At 49.9% G+C, this 16,287-nt stretch overlaps 5 protein-coding genes across 5 annotated transcripts; all 5 read left to right on the top strand.

Moving 5' to 3' along the window:
- Nucleotides 1-55: 55 nt before the first annotated feature.
- On the top strand, nucleotides 56-4,406 carry ATG11 (oligomeric, coiled-coil, peripheral membrane protein; the record flags this gene model as incomplete). The annotated part of the gene is made up of 3 exons (XM_064875875.1): nucleotides 56-123; nucleotides 175-4,210; nucleotides 4,263-4,406. The coding sequence occupies 3 exons, from the start codon at nucleotides 56-58 to the stop codon at nucleotides 4,404-4,406; spliced, it is 4,248 nt and encodes a 1,415-aa protein (XP_064728139.1).
- A 1,299-nt stretch (nucleotides 4,407-5,705) lies between these two features.
- Nucleotides 5,706-6,228, top strand: NHP6 (Non-histone chromosomal protein 6; the record flags this gene model as incomplete). Its single annotated transcript, XM_064875874.1, has 3 exons — nucleotides 5,706-5,874; nucleotides 5,925-6,142; nucleotides 6,196-6,228. The coding sequence occupies 3 exons, from the start codon at nucleotides 5,706-5,708 to the stop codon at nucleotides 6,226-6,228; spliced, it is 420 nt and encodes a 139-aa protein (XP_064728138.1).
- Nucleotides 6,229-7,926: 1,698 nt separating this feature from the next.
- On the top strand, nucleotides 7,927-9,645 carry PMZ80_007465 (uncharacterized protein; the record flags this gene model as incomplete). The annotated part of the gene is made up of 1 exon (XM_064875873.1): nucleotides 7,927-9,645. One exon carries the CDS (start codon nucleotides 7,927-7,929, stop codon nucleotides 9,643-9,645), a length of 1,719 nt encoding a protein of 572 aa, XP_064728137.1.
- Nucleotides 9,646-11,779: 2,134 nt separating this feature from the next.
- On the top strand, nucleotides 11,780-12,193 carry PMZ80_007464 (uncharacterized protein; the record flags this gene model as incomplete). The annotated part of the gene is made up of 1 exon (XM_064875872.1): nucleotides 11,780-12,193. One exon carries the CDS (start codon nucleotides 11,780-11,782, stop codon nucleotides 12,191-12,193), a length of 414 nt encoding a protein of 137 aa, XP_064728136.1.
- Nucleotides 12,194-12,854: 661 nt separating this feature from the next.
- Nucleotides 12,855-14,688, top strand: PMZ80_007463 (uncharacterized protein; the record flags this gene model as incomplete). Its single annotated transcript, XM_064875871.1, has 2 exons — nucleotides 12,855-12,911; nucleotides 12,958-14,688. 2 exons carry the CDS (start codon nucleotides 12,855-12,857, stop codon nucleotides 14,686-14,688), a joined length of 1,788 nt encoding a protein of 595 aa, XP_064728135.1.
- Nucleotides 14,689-16,287: the final 1,599 nt, after the last annotated feature.

Raw genomic sequence — 16,287 nt, 5'->3', positions numbered from 1 at the left:
TGGCCACATACCTTACTAACCGACAACAATCAAATGAGCTAGCGGGAATGAGGGGATGTCGCTCAATATATTTCTATCGCATAGCGGCCAGCGATATGTTGTCGGAACAGATCAAATCCCATCGTAAGTACAGCACTCACCGTCTGTAGTGCCTGGATACTAATGTTCTGGCAGGCCCGATGCGCTGAAGCAATGGATTGCCAGCAGCGTAGATGTGCCCGTGAGCCGCCAGATATTGATGACAGCTCAAGGCAAGAATGTCAAGCAGCAACATCTCGTCGACCAGAGCAATATCTTCATCTACGACAAGCGATTCCTACTCGGCGATGAGAATGCCGCTACCGATTATGGCAACGACACCTCAATTTCGAGTCTGAGTGAGACCCCAGCCGAACTGGAAGATGAGACAGATCTGGTATCGTGGCAGAAGCTATTCAAGTCAAGAAGAGCATGGGCACTGGAAGCGGTGGACATTGTTAAAAACTTGTCAGAGAAGAGTTCCCAGCTTTCAGAAGCCTGCGAGAACATCGACCGGTCGACGAATGTAGCATTGGATAATCTCAAGAACCATGTCAGCAGTCTGCACTCATTATTCGAGAAGACTCAAGCTTGGGCGCATGACACACTCCATGAGCATGCGGATATGTTGCGAGAATGGCACGGCATGGCCCACACGCTGAAGGAGTTGCCTATTAGAGATGACATTGGCCGGCTGTTAACACCTGCCGCGGCTGAGACTGGACAGACGGACGTTGCAGGCACCATGTATACTCTATTGGACCAAAGAGCTCTCGATCAAGCGAATTCGACCCTCGGTACGTCCACCAAAGCCTTCGAATCACAAGTTGAGGATGTCGAGCAAGCCATGGATCGACTGAACAACGAAGCCGACAACGTCTCTTCAATGGTGCGAATCGAGTGGCCCAGTATGGACGCAGGCAGCTTACTTGAAGAGGCGGAGACCCTGTTCAAGAAAGTCGACGGAGACTACAATGATGTTTTGAAAGCTGCTTCCGACAACCGAGCGATATCGAAGATCTCAAGAGTAGCAGCCGATCACACTAAGAGCTTGCTTCCAGGTCTGCAAGAAGTGGTGGAAGAAAGTATCCAGAGCTTCGAAAATACTCGGTCGCACAAGAACAACCTCTCCAAGATCTGCTTCAGGGCTTTACGTGAGATCTCGAAGGTACAATCAACGTTGGCGGGCTTGCAAGGTCAAGTCTCAACCCTTTCTTTGACCGAAGAAGGTCAGCACAGTCTGGAGACTCTTGATCGAGTCTTCCGGCTTCCTTCTGTTTATGGCTCGGTTCTTATAGAAGCGATACGACGGTCAGAATGGAATGATAAAACGGTAGCAGACCTCAAGCTGTTCAAGGACGAGCTGTCACAGCACAAGGACGATGAACTACGTCGCAGGAAGAAATGGGCGAATTCAATGAGCGGCTTCCTTAGTAAGGAGACCGCCACAATCAACGCCATGTCAGATTTCACATTTTCTACTCCTTCAAATCCGTGGCCGTTTGTATCCAGAGACGAGATCTTCAGCTACATCGATGATCTACGTGCTTTGGAGATCAACGACGCAGTCGAGCAAATAACACAAGGATTGAGAGATCTCGACTCGCCTGCCAAATCGCGTCGGCCCAGGCCGAGACCATTTAAGAATGGAAGCATACATGACTCAATGCAAGGCTCATTCATGCGCAATGGAGATGATAGAAGGGTATTACAGGACGAAAAGACGCGCCTCGAAGACAAGGTTCGTGCTTCAGAATCCCGCATCCGGAAGCTGGAGGATTTGTTGCATAGACAGAGTCAGATGGGTCGGCCAACAAGTGGTATGTTCAATCCAATCACGGACTTCAGCCAACCACCGCCGTCACCTGGGCCGGAGTCGAGTCGCCCATTTGACCCCCCATCTCGGCGATCGTCAGTCTCTGTTCGGAGGATGTCAAACCAGAATCCTGACGAGAAAGTGATGGTTCAGCGAATAGTGTCGCTAGAAGCGGAAGTCAATAAATTGCGGCAAGAAGCTCATGCAGAGCGCCGTGCAAGTGATCAGCACAGAGAGAAAATGCAAGAAGCAGAATTGGTCAAACAAGATCTGATGGCAAATTTCGAGTCACAGCGGCAGGAGTTTGATGATGAACGCCAACGACTTGAAGACGACAACCACGAGCTCAAAATAAGATTTGAAGAGCTAGAGGAAGAGCTTGACAGGGTCGTGGGCTCCCGAGATCACGAGCGATCGAAGCAAGATCAATCCATAACCCACTTCAGAAGCGAGCTTGAGCGGCTACGGAAGACTTCGAACCAGGAGCTGGATCAACTTAGGGAGGTCAAAGATGCACTCGAACACGATCTTGCTGCGCAAAGAGAGAAATCTTCGCATGTAGATCAGCAACTTCACAGACTTCGAGAAGAAAGATCAAACCTGCAAACACGAAACATGTCGCTGGCAAATGATTTGAAAAAGCTTGAAGGTCTACAACAGGATTTGCTGGGCACCTTGCAGTCGGTGCATGAGCACTTGTCACCAGCTGGGTCGGCACCTGACGATCCGAGAAGGTTGGTCAACGCGTTAGAAGTGCTAGCTGAAGGTGCGGCATTCCATGCTCGTGGTCTCGATGACCAGATCCAGCTTGCCAATGCACAAAGTAAAGCCAGCGAAGAGAAAATCGAGCATCTAGAAACACAACTGCAAAAAGCGCACTCCTCGAAGGAGGACCAAGAATCTCGCCTGGGTCAGAAAGATGAACAGCTACGGCAAGTACAACACACGTTAGAGACCGTGCGCAAAGAGTTCGAAGAGGAAAAAGCACAGGTCGAGAAGCTGGAAGACAAGTTCGCTGCTGGTGAAACAGGCTCGGATGCACTTAAAGCCAGACTGCTGGAAGAAGAGCGACATGTCGAAGAGCTTACTCATGCTAAAGACAAGAGCGAAGTTCAAGTCGAAGTGCTACAACAAAATCTCAGAAGTTTGCGTGAGGATGTCGACAAATTCGAACAAGCACAAGAGAAACTGCGGATGCGCCTCAGCGCACGAGAGAAGAAAGCCAAAGCACTCTCTGAACGTCTATTTCAACATTACGATCGGATGATAAGAATGCTCGAAAACTTTGGTTGGTCTATCTCGAAAGAGAACAACAGCTTGGCCATCCAGCGGACCTCGAGAATCAACGCAAGTCAAATACTGGGCAGCGAAGTGGGAATTCCAATGAAGAGACAAATATCCGGTTCTCTACCTGTACAGCACTACACTGATTCAAACGATGCTCAGACCATCTACTGGACTTCCGAGGAAGACCCCCAAGCCGAAGACGCGCGTTACGAAGCTTTCATAGCCGCTCTCTCCAAGCTTGATCTCGATGCCACAGTCGAAATGATCACAAAACGCTACAAAGACGTCGAGGCAACAGCTAGGAAATACCACAAGGATGCCAGGAACACGCGTGAGAAGAACCACAGGCTCAACAGCGAGGCGCATGACAAGATCGCTTATCGCGGTTTCAAGGAGGGTGATTTAGCACTGTTCTTACCTACGCGCAATCAAGCGACCAGGCCATGGGCGGCTTTCAACGTTGGTGCGCCTCATTATTTTCTTCGCGAGCAAGACACTCATCGGTTGCAAAGCCGTGATTGGCTCCTGGCGCGGATCAACACAGTTGAGGAGCGGGTCGTCGACCTAAGTCGGTCCATGGGTAACGCAAGTACCAAAGCCAATGCTGAGGCAAGCGAAGGTGATGGTGCAAGTTTGCAGTCCATCGACGATAACCCCTTCGAACTCTCTGACGGCCTCCGGTGGTATTTGATTGATGCTGTGGAAGAAAAGCCTGGTGCGCCAAGCACGCCTGGATTGGGCAAGAGCACCGTCGCTGCTAGTGTCATCGACGTCAAAGCTCATATGGGTCGCAGAGCCAGCGGAGGTAAGGACTTCGAAAAGGCTACATCCAGTGCTGTCAACGCGGCGAAAACGCTCCACAAAAGTCTCGACTCAAGACGAAGCAGTGAAGCTAGTCGCAAGAGTGCGGGAGGCCCCCCGCTGAGGACGAGTGCTTCTAACAGTAGTGCTGTTGCGCCTCTGACGACTGCGGGTACTGATGGCGAAGCTGAAGGGACTATGAGTCCTGTCGTGCCCACTATCCGACCCAGCGAATCTAGTCTACGTGAGCAAGGGCAGGCGAGGGAGGATGCGAGGTTGTTTGATGTGGTGAGACAAGATCTTATGCTAGGTCCCTGATTGAGCTGACTACGTTTTGTAGGCTCGAGACCGGCGGCCAGCGTTGAACAGGGCACCTAATTCAGAGGGATCACGTTCCATCCCAGCCAAGCAGTCTACAGTAGAGTCGCCTCAAAAGCAGCAGAAGCCTTGGGACAGGTTATTCAGCTTTCAATACCAAGCTTAAGTAACATCCGCTAGTGACCAAAATAGGCAAGACGCGACTTTTGACATCATTTCCAGTGTGCACGCAATGAGTGGTAACTTATGCACATGAAGACGCGCAATAATCGAGATCGCTTGCACACATTGTGACTGCGTAGTTCGGTTCGTAGGCTACTACTGGGAAGCGGTAATAAGGTTGTACAGGAAAAGCGTACGCGAGCAGGACACAGGCCGCTTGGAAGCCGTGGTGTGAGCGACTACTCTCATGTACTCCGGGCAAATTTACTTTATGCAAGGACATGGCGAGGACGGCCAACTCCTGCAATCTCAAGGCACCTAGTGCGTAACAAATCGGCAGACTCGTACGTCAAACAGCGGCAAAAGTCAAAGTGGCATCGAAGGAGGAAAGATTATTGATGGGTTGAGGAAAGGGAGGAGCAACCAACAAGCGTGGATGATAGCTATGGCGCATGAGAGGACTGATGATGAAGCGTTGGCAGCAGCGATTGGTGTAGAAGACAGTAGTGGGGCACAGTTGTTGATGCGAGAGCTGATGGCCGTGCTTGCCTTGGCAGAAGGGCAAAAGTAAAGGGCAGGAAGCCGGTCCCCCAAAGTGCAGTGCAGCTCTCTCACTCTGAGTCTGCTCTCATACAAACCTCACCATAGTAGACTGCCACCACCCAAATTCTCAGTACTGCCAGCACATACTGCGCATACGCCTTTTCTAAGTGAGTACTCCACCTTCACATTATCTTCACCTGCGCATCACAATTATTTTCTGCACATTTCCTATCCTTCTTGTCGCTTGAAATTCCTGATCAAAATGATGCACTGGTTCCCTCAGGACGACTTCTCGCATGATGCAGCGACCTCGTCGTCGCTACAGCAAGTGCACGTCCACCACGCATTGACCATAGGCACTACCCACTGAAATTACCACCACAACAAACGCGTTTTCTTCTTCGATAAGGATGTTGCCAATTGTCACTCGTCGCAATTGTACAATTGTGCACGTGCAGAAGAGGCAGCGACGCGTCTAGCAGCAATACTAGCAATACTAGCAAAGCCCATTAGCAGCCAAACATACAACGCGACTACTAGCATTTCAGGCGCACGTCACCTGCAAACAAATACAGCAAAAGTCAGCCAAATTCAACCATATTTGGTCAGATTTAGCTGCGACAAATTGCGCTCTCACCTACAGATCACCCATCCTGATCTGCTACCTACCTCAACCTACCTCGACCATTCTCGATCTACCACATATCTCTCGTCTCTACTTTTGCCTACATTACGTTGACATTCTCACATCGCCGTCACAATGGCCAAAGTTGCAAAGGCGAAACCAAGTGCTGACCCAAAACCCAAAGCCACACGAACCAAGAAGAAGACCCCAAAGTCCGAAGACTCTTCCGACGAGATGCCTAAGACTACCAAGGCGAAGACCACCAAGACTAGAGGTGATGGTGGCACAAAGAGAGCTAAGAAGGGTACGCATACTACTTCTGCCACATACCACAAGGTGCTAACGCTTAGGCAGACCCTAACGCACCAAAGCGAGGTCTCTCAGCATACATGTTCTTCGCCAATGACCAGCGAGACACCGTCAGAGAAGAGAACCCCGGTATCAGCTTCGGCCAGGTCGGCAAGGTTCTAGGAGACAAGTGGAAGGCCTTGTCTGAGAAGCAGCGTGCACCATACGATGCTAAGGCTGCTGCTGACAAGAAGAGATATGAAGAGGAGAAAGCCAAATACAATGTGAGTTTGACACGGAACGATTTGCTGTCGAAGTCGCAGCTAACCCTCAGCAGGCTGCAGAGGATGAGGAGGAAGGCTCTGATTAGGAGGCCCTCACCACAGTCGATTTTCTGCCAGCAATACTTGAAGCAACACGATTATGATACCAGGTGACGAGAGGACGGAGGGCTGCTTGTGGGCTGGTTGGAGTTATCTGAGGAGACGAACATATGGTATCCTATAAGCATCTCCAAGCCGTAATGGATATTGATGCACCTTTATGATCAGCATGCATATTCGAGCATAGAGTCAAACTCAACGTGGCTGAGCAGATCACGGCAATATGGTTTGAGCTGCATTGTGATAACAAGATCCAAATACAGCTCGCAGACAATATTCTAATAGCTTTCCCTTCGGCCTTTCCAATCGCTTGTCCATCGCTCGCTTCTGTTGCAGCGTTACCTTAGTCCTGATGTTTCAGAGGAACGATCCTGGGTTGCGCCTGCCTTATCTAGCGCGATGCCTCTTCACGTACCGCAGTGTTGCGCACCTGCTGCTTCATGATGACTCTTTCTGCTCTATTTGTAGATCGTCCTAGCCTGAATCAACAACTTGAATACGGCCTTCCTATCTAGATTATTCTACTACCTTCACCTTTGCCTGCTCGGTCACACGTCGAAACGATTATGGCCAACATACCAATGAGCATGCAGTTTTCCCCCTTACATGATCTGTGATTTCGCAAGTATCTGTCTGTGCAATGAAAGCCCGACTTCGTGCCAGTGGCAAACGCAGACCTTCGCAACCGGTCTCTCGCAACGATGCCTCGAAATGGTGGCCTTCGAGTCATCGCTAACGAGGCAAGCAAGTCTGCCTCGCGTCCCACTTGCGGCTGAAACAATCCCGTCACCTATATAAACATCGTCGAGTCGAGATCAGCGTGTTCCATCATCGGTATCATTGTACAACTACCAGAATCATTTGTGATCTCATTCTGAGGACATGCTAACCGGTGTCCCACAGAAACAGGGTCAGTCTGCATGAGACCGCGCGTTCGCTCCCCACAAAGCTCCTGGGCTAGGCATGCTAGATATGCGTAGTAAGCAAGCCATTTACTGGCCTGAGGCCCGAAAACTTCAATCTTATGCTCAGCTATCGCCTGTCGCATCTTGCCAGGTTTGTTCAGCATCTACATCTTTGTGGTAAGTTGCAAGATCAAGCTACCTGAACTGAAGCTCAGCGTCGCTACATGAGCACGCCATACGACAGTCACAGGTCGAATGGCACCCTACCAGGCCACATTTGCTGGCTGACTGCACAGTGGCCGCGTACCTTCAAGAATCAGCAGGCCTGATATCTCGTCTAGCAGCTTCATCCACTGAGGCGTTTTGAAGGAGATATCAAAACCAACGAGAAGCCCGACGAAATTAAGTCATGCTCAATTTTGGCACCTACATATGCGGACAGTAAGCGCAACCACTTAGTTGTCAAGCTACAACTGCACCTGCGGATGTACCCATCAAGTTGTTCAACCCGGCCGATTGACGCTTGACACGTCAATCGTCGGACAAAATTTCGTATGACCATGTGGCTCTCTGCCAATTGTGTACCGATGTGTCTCGAAATCTGGACTTAGACGACTGTCACTGGTCTGGAGCTGGACAGTCTTGCGGATCGAACCCATTTTGAGCCTCAACGTCGCAAGCGGGTGTTTCGGCGGCATTTTGGACAATTAAGATTCGGGTTTTGCGCCTTGCTTTGGTCCTCGTCGTTGAGCTATTGACTGCAGTGTGCTCTGTCGACTGATGCCCGAGAAATACGCCCGATTGTCAGTAAACGGGATGACGCTGATCGATGAGGCCGAGAGGGCCGAAAAGATACGAAATGCCTTCATAATGTTCTCTGGCCCATGTGCTCAGGATCATAATGCTATTCAAGCGATCAACAAAGCCGTTTCAGAGCTGTCGTCGTTGAGTTGTGTGCTGCGCGAGATTGATAGGCTTATCGAGCTTGATACTGGATCGGGTCTAGCCATCATCGAGGACGATTTGAAATACGTGCACGAAGATGTCACATGGACGTTGAATGATATCTGGCAATGTCTGGGACGCCTCGGACGAGAGCATACTGTTGAGGACTACCAGAAAGCTTGGAAGGATATTACTGAGACATCATGGAAGAACGATGGGAAGAGTCTCGATAGGACACTAGAGGGGTACAGACGATTCTTGGAGTCTTTGAACAAGACTCTGGACAGGTATGCTAGCAAGCTCGATGATCGTCCTTTCGTACTGACACTACCTACCAGTCATGTCATCACGCCCACTGTTCATGATCTAAGGCCAGAAATTGAGAGAATCCACGATAGAAGATCACCACAGCCATCCCTTCGATCGCCCAGGCCAGTCACCCCTACTATCTCCAGGAAGAACTCCACAAGAAGCATTCAACGGCACCCTCTTTCGAGAAACAACTCGATGAAGCTAAGATCACCAAAAGCGACAGATGTGAAGCAGCAGAAGTCGTACGAGCGGGAGCGTCCAATGTCGCCCGATGACTCGTCTGTCAGTTCGAGTTCCGAAGCAATCAGGTTTCGCGACAAACCGTGGGCACCGTCCCCTCCTCTGTCACCGACTGCCACCATCTCATCAATAAGTCAGGTATCGAGCACTGCACCAAGTCTCGAGACGAGTTCGCAGCATTGGGCCAAAAATGTGTTCAAGAATGTCGCATCGACACCTTTGCCCTGGAGTAACGAAGAAACCCGGTATCACGAAGTGCAAGGCACAAAAGAACATTCGTACCCCAATCAAGCTTACGATTCGGTTCTGAACCTAGCGTACCCGGAAGGTGTCCGAATCTCACTCTTTTGCCGCTCGAGCGACTATCGCTCGAAGATCGTGGTGTTGTATAGAGATCGCAAAGGCAACTCTGAATATGGCTGCTTACCGTTAGAGGATCTTCATTTGCGGCGCGAAGGATCAGTCCTCCGTGTTTGCAGGCGGAAATCAAGCGGCAAGCCCGTGCCTTGGGTATCGATGAAGTTTACCACAATTGAGAGGATGATTTTGTTCGCAGGTACATTCATTGCGATGAGGTCTCAGGATTCTTCGACAAGTGGCCCTCCTCCGACCGTTCATGACGACGAGCTACGAGACGAAGTGTGTGAATTCGCAGGCAGCATCGTCGACAGCGGTTTCAGCCATGCTCTACGCATTTACCATGACAGAATCACAGGAGCGATACGGCTTCAAGCGTCTGTGTTGAAAGGCGAACTCGACAGAACACCCGTCTGGACTGCCTTCATTACCCACGTTATCACGAGCCCAGACTGGTGCAGGCGGGTGGACCGGAAAACAATTGCCCTGGCTGACCTTAAACCACATATCTTCTCAGCACGGTATAAGACTTATCTCGCACCCAGTGGTGCTTTCATGTTGCGGTTCGAGACGAGGGATGACGCTGAGTCGTTTTTGGAAGTACTTGAGCATCTGAGGACGACGATGGGTGGTTACCAGCATTAATTGATGTTCTTAGGCTAAGCTCTTGGAGGCTAGGTGTAGGACAAATAAGAGCATCTGAGCGAGAAAATCAACGGATGGTTGTTGTGAGCGTTCTGTTCGCCTTTGAGCTCGTTCTACTCACAATATGTTCAAATAATGATACCACTCCTCCCGCATCTGGCTGAGTTTCAGGCTGTTGTCCGCCAAGTTCGATGCTCGGACAAATCCATTTTGGCTGCCGGACATGCGCGGCGTCTACATGATATGCCCTATTCGGCAAGAACGACCTTTCGCCGCTGCGCTCAAGTGACCTTCCTACTTCATCCATGCATCTTTCGGATCTTCAGCTCTTTCTCCATCGACCACATTCATCGAGCCGACCAGCTCGCAGGCGCTAGGACGATCTGTAAACTTTAGCAGAGAGTCTGGGTTTACATCGTGTTGTAGTCCATCATGTTTATTCCTCCATGTTTGCATCGAGCTGTCCTCGATCGACCGCCGCACAAATTTATACAGCCAGGTGAAAATGATAGATGAAGCTGACTTGCAACCTGATGAAAACAGTAAACAGCACAGCAAAGAGCACTCATCTGAGAAGCACGAATTAGCAATAATCAATCCAAACGAGAGCGGCAACCATAACAAACATGCTGTTGACGCTGAAGCTGCAGGCCTAAGAGGCCACCGAATAGCGACAGTACAAGTATGGCAGAAATCTTATTACTCCGTACTGCTACTAGTCCTACAGCTTTTAACGTCAAAATCCACTCTACCGTCACATTAATGGGGGATATGACGGTGCTTCCGAACAGGCCCTTAGCCCGGGATCTCGGACCGTAGGACTGGACGAAGACGGCTTCTACGGGAAGGTAACTTCATCTCAAAGTCGCCAAGAATCATGATACATCCTCTTGGCTTCAAGTCCGAGAAGAACCGCGACTACGAGACAATAGATTGCCAGTCAAATAGAAAGCTCATGACATCCATATGTACGAGAAGGCTTTGTCTCGAAAAGCCTACCCGTGTCAAACTTTTCTCCCCATCGATTCCAGCAAGATCGTTCCTGAGCTGGCAGAAGCATATATGGCAAGCACTAAGCGACAAGGACTCTATTTCCTAGCACAAGTGGGACCTCTCTGTTTCTGGATATCTTGTTCAGGTACTACTGAGCTCCTCTCAGAGCATGTGTGCGATCCACTGCACAGAGTTGCCAAACGGCTGTGCCAAGACTCCAATGACACTCAGGTGAAAATCATTCTTTATGCGCGGCAAGGCGGAAAGCCTCATACGCAAGCATAACAACGACCAATTCGACTGAAAACAACGGCGGCGGCTTGCACTACTCAAGCAGCACAACCCTGATGATTCAATTTTGCTCCTGAAATTATCGGCAGATGCTTGTGCTCGAGAAAGGCCAAAGCCAAACGCAATTTCCGCTTCAAGAACAGGCACGGAGGGCATCTCATCACCTAGAGACTTGACAGAAGAGTTGGCGTACACCATCATGCAGGTACATTGGCGTCGCGCTTCAATTCAGGTATAGCCGACGCTGATATATCTTATACAGGTGAGTTGTGTCTAAAGGTAAAGCTCGAACCTCGCTTTCATCTGGAGCGCCTTCGCTCCTTATGCGCAAACGCACATCTCACGATGCTTTCGCCGCAAGCTCTGTCAAGACACTATTACAGTGTATGATCTTGTGCGCTCCTCTATCAATTACAAGTGTTAGTGGTCAACCTGAAGTTTAGACAATTCAGGAACCCCAAGCTTGCGTGTAGAAGTTGGCAAAGCATGTTCCTTCCTGCTCCACATCTTTCCTGACGTACTTGCAGAAGTGAGGATTGTGAAGCCGCAGAGACCGAAGGCCTCCTACTATCTGACAACGCCAAGTTCTCAACGCGAGAAGATGAGCCACAGCAGGCTTTCGGAACGCTAGGGAAGTCAAACGAATACGGATAATGGACCGGTATCGTTGGTGCTGTTGAGAAGGCCATGAATGCGAGAACTTTTAGAACGCAACATCTCGCGCGAGGTATATAGCAGTCGATCTCTGCTCATCTTATATTCTTTTCCTGATGTCCTTCACAAGCCAGCCTTAACCTGTAAGCACATCCTCAAACAACAAGTCTTTCCTCAAGTCAACACCACTACAGACATGCAGTCCAAGCTCCTCCTCATCCTCGGCGCAGCAGCCCTTGCTGTTTCTCAAAACACAGACTGCGACAACAACGATACTCCAGATTGCAGTACAACCAGCAATTCCTATATCTCCTATAACACCGACACCTCAACCGTCGTTTACACCCCAGTGGCCACCTCCGTCATCACTGATGTGGATAGTACTTCGCTGCCTCACTCTCTTGACACTGTTACTACCGGCATCGTTGTTAGCAGCACAAGCCAGTCTGTCTATACCACGAACACATTGAACGAGGACACTTCCTCCGCAACGGGTGCTGCTGCCACCTCTACTTCTGCCACCATCTCTTCCGGTAATGGTGCTGCAATGATCACAGCTGGTGCCGGTGCTGCTGGTATGGCTCTATTAGGAGTGGCTGCTCTATTGTAAGCTCATGAGCTCCGTTTGTGATGGTCAGATGAATACTATGGGGGAAAAGAGGTTTCTCAGCAGATGGTAGAACAGCATGAAGGAGATTCGAGATTGTGTGATAGAAACGCAGAACAAGGAAAGTCGTGTCGCATGCGATGCAAAATAGCTGTTTTGTAATTAGTATCTTGACTTACTGATTGTAAGCAATGCGCCTATCAGTTTTCTATACAATGCTACCTCTGGGGTTGCCGATGTGATCCATATCGTACCATTATATTCTTACTGTGAGTACTCCTTGTTACATTTTTGTTGCTCGGGAGTTGCTAGGCTACAGCCAGCTCTCGGAGAATTAGCACTTTCATACCAATTTCTCTCCAGTCGAGCTGCTCCCGCAGAGAACATGGCGACGAGCGTGTTGATTCGGAAGATTAAGCAGTGCATTTCAAGGAGGTATGCGCGAAGCGCGCCGAGACGACATCAGGGGGAAGGTGCCACACAGCCGGATGCGATTTGCTCACATCCGCGCTGATTGGTTGGCTTGAGGTTGTTGCCTGAAGGCGCGGTCGCGCCTGATGCTTCACGTTTCATTCATTACTTTCTTGGTTCCGACCTCTTCTCACGGTGAAAACAGCTCGTTATAGCTCTTACTCTGGTTGCTACTAGTGTCTCAACCGCAGAGATGTCAATTCGCCTCACTGACCTGGAGAACGAGGTCATATATATGATCCTCGAATTTGTGAGTTCTGCGACTATTCTTAGTTACCGAAAACTAACCTCGCTAGCTTCACGACTCGTCTCCACATTCATCCAAAGCTCTTCTCCTTACGAACAAGTTTCTTAACTCCGCAGTGACTGTCATCCTGAACCGTCGTAAGACCTTCACCTTTCGCACTAACATAGACGAGACCTTTGAGCGCGAGCAGTGGATACAGGATGCTCGAATTCTTTCATACCTCCGCTACCTGACCGTGGAGATACGTGGTCATAGCACTCTTCCAGAAATCGTGTCAGAGGAGGCTGAACACGAGGGCTTCGCTCAGGGTCTCGAACCATTCAACAAGGTCATCGCCCGTATACAAAACCTCAAGAGCCTAACATGGAATGCCGGACCTGTTCCGTATACACTACTGGAGACTCTTCACAAATACCATCCAAAAGCAGTGCTTAGGGTTTTCTGTTTTGATCGGTACGACGGTTCTCTTGACCATCTCGATGCTTCGGAGACAAACTTGTCAAGATATCCCACATTGACACACCTTCGAGCCTCTGGAGATGCAACAAGGTCCTGGTCACCGACGGTACCGCAGTACAGCCTCGCTGCCTTCAAAAGAATAGTCGCCAACAGCCAGAGTCTCGAGTATGCAGGCCTTGTGCTTCCGAACAATGCCACACAGGAACTTGAGTTCTCGCAGACTGAAGATGAGCTATTGGAGAAAGACTTGGCGAACCGAAAGAAATGCCGATCCCTCAAGAGTCTGACACTCGACGGTGCCGAGCTGAAGTTGTCCAAGGGCACGCTGACCGAGCTTGACAAGTATATCGAGATCGCACATCTGGAGTCGCTCAAGTTCTCGCGTGGCTTGCCCGATGTGAGCTATTTCGAGAACGCAGCAGCCATGCTGCCCAACCTCAAACACGTCTCGTTGAACTTTTCTGCCATCACGTGGACTTCGCATGGAAGCGATCAGTCACTCCATCCAGTTCTGAAAGCTGCAAGAGACTACTTGCTCGGGTGCTCACCATTGCAGACACTCAGTCTGTGGACATGGAGTCGAGTCATTACTTTGGAGGATCTAATTGCTCGGCATGGCAAAACTCTGACTGCACTCCAGTTGCATGAAAAAGAAACATTTGGGGGACGGGGATATCACGGCGAGGAAGAAGGACGACCTGTATTAAGCCTGAGTGATGTGCAACTTCTCCGCCGTGAATGTCACAATCTCACAGACCTGACTATTGACCTGAACCGTCGTTGCGAGAGCCCTGACCTGCAAGCGGAGACAGAGATCTTGCAGCTTCTCGACGTGTTAGCCGAGTTCAAGCCTCGCTTGCGAAGAGTCCAGATCTACTTCAATACACATGGTCTTCTCGAGCTCTTGTATCCGCGGATTGGCCCTGAGCTCGAGTCAGATGAAGAGGATAATAGCGACAGCGAAGACGACCCGGATGGCGACGAGGAAGAAGACGGTGAGCAGGATGCTGCAGCCACTGTCTCATCTTCACGGGACAAATTGCGAATGGCACCGGCAAAGCAGCAAACCACACAAGCAGACCCAGAAGTGCTCCTACGGGACTACGTCCGTGCAATGTGGAAGCGAATCTATGGCAACGCAACAACCGGAGAAAGGTTACTCGATGTGAAATTCGGCGAATGGGAGTCGAAGACTAACGGTTATGTCGTGTGGCGGCATGGAAGAGTTGTAGAAGATCCACGACGGTACTTTGAAATCGGACCGCATGAGCGTGATGATCATGCCGGTGAGTGCCACATCAAGATGAGGAGAAAGAGATAGCACGTTCAGTTGATGGTGCTTGCTGATAAGGCAAAGATGATGGAGCCTATGCCGGCAGACTAGCTATATCTGACGGTAGCACATGCTGATGGGTTGGACATGGAAGGGGAAAGCTCATCGACGTTATCGTGCTCAACTCAACATAGTCACGTCGATTGCAACACGCTTTCATCACAGGGGAAAGTCGCTTGACCATTCAAGTCTTTCACGTCTCGTCTAACCACACGACCTCATCCACTGCTATTCTTACACGAGGAACTCCTCCATCGTCACATGCCAGTGTTCCCTGCGGTCACATTTCAAAAGCACCAGACATGGACGTGTTCCCTCCACTCGTCCTTGCAGCCTTCGTCCTCCTCACATACTAGCTAATGCTCGGCTCCACCATGCCAGCAAGTCTACACATGGCAAACCACGAAGAACGACAGCCTTGGTCCTGCTTGATATCCGTCTTTTCAGGAATCGCTATGGTGGCGTACGTGACACGGTATCAGATGGAGGGCGGCATTTTTGACAGTTTGTGCAAGTTCTATAAGTCAGATGGGGTGGTATATGTATGCTGATCATCCTTGTTAGTCATCGAGTCGATCATGGCTATTGGCCTGGTGATACTTTTACAACGAGGCTGGTGGAGTGGCGGTTGGGGTACCATTTTGAGCAGACGAGGGTTAGATAATGGTGCATGTGGTATAAGAGCTACGCAAATGGGTTCTGGAATTGCTGGAAAAGCTAGACTCGCCCTTGACGATAAAGAGGATGCCACAGAGACGTAATTCAAGGGATACACGGATGCACAGTTGCTACAATGCGAAAGAGCAATCAAGCGCCAGGATTAGACTCTTGCAACCATGGCAAACATTGCTTTTCTCAGTATGGCAAGTACTGACACGCCCCTGGCACAAGAAGTGACTATCGTGACTGCAAGGCACACCACAACCAGCATACAATAGGAAAGCGCGATATGTGCACTGTGGCAGATAAAATAGTCGTTTGCAGCTGGGTCTTCTTCATCAAATCAGCAATTACGTCCATATAATCGCCTACATCGTCATCTGATGTCTCGATGTTTCTCCTATCTTACTACATGTCTCACAAATCGTACTTAACCATCAGCCTTGAAAGCTCCCCAAGTACTCGAGACACTGACCGCAATGCCTCATATCAACGACCTTCCTCCGGAGATCCTCCTGCTGATCTTCTACGCTCTTCACAACATTTGTCCTTTAGACTTCCTTGTTCAGCGAATTCCTGATGTCTGCATCCTCTGGCACAACCTCATCATCAATGAGAAATTCGAGGTTAAGAAAGAACGCAGGTGGCAAGGAGATACTGCTTCGGTGCATGACTGGGTCTTTTCTGGCCACCGAAAGTCTTTCCAATGGCCATGGGAACAAGCATACTGACAACCCGTCAACTACCGACTGATCATCCACATGACAGCTGAACAAGCCGCAGCAATGAGGGAGGTTATTTGCGAGACACGGAAGGCGAAAGAGGAAAAAGGAGGAGACTTCACAGATCAAGATCTCGCAGAATGCCGGTGTCGGTGGTGTAGGAAAGTGCTCCAGCCAGTATAGAGGTCAACTGACATTTCAGGCC

Source organism: Knufia obscura, assembly GCF_036327395.1.
Source record: "Knufia obscura strain CCFEE 5817 isolate CBS 148926 chromosome Unknown scaffold_9, whole genome shotgun sequence".
Lineage (NCBI taxonomy): Eukaryota > Fungi > Ascomycota > Eurotiomycetes > Chaetothyriales > Trichomeriaceae > Knufia > Knufia obscura.
Note: the sequence above shows the minus strand (reverse complement) of the source record. Positions and strands in the feature narration are given on the sequence as shown.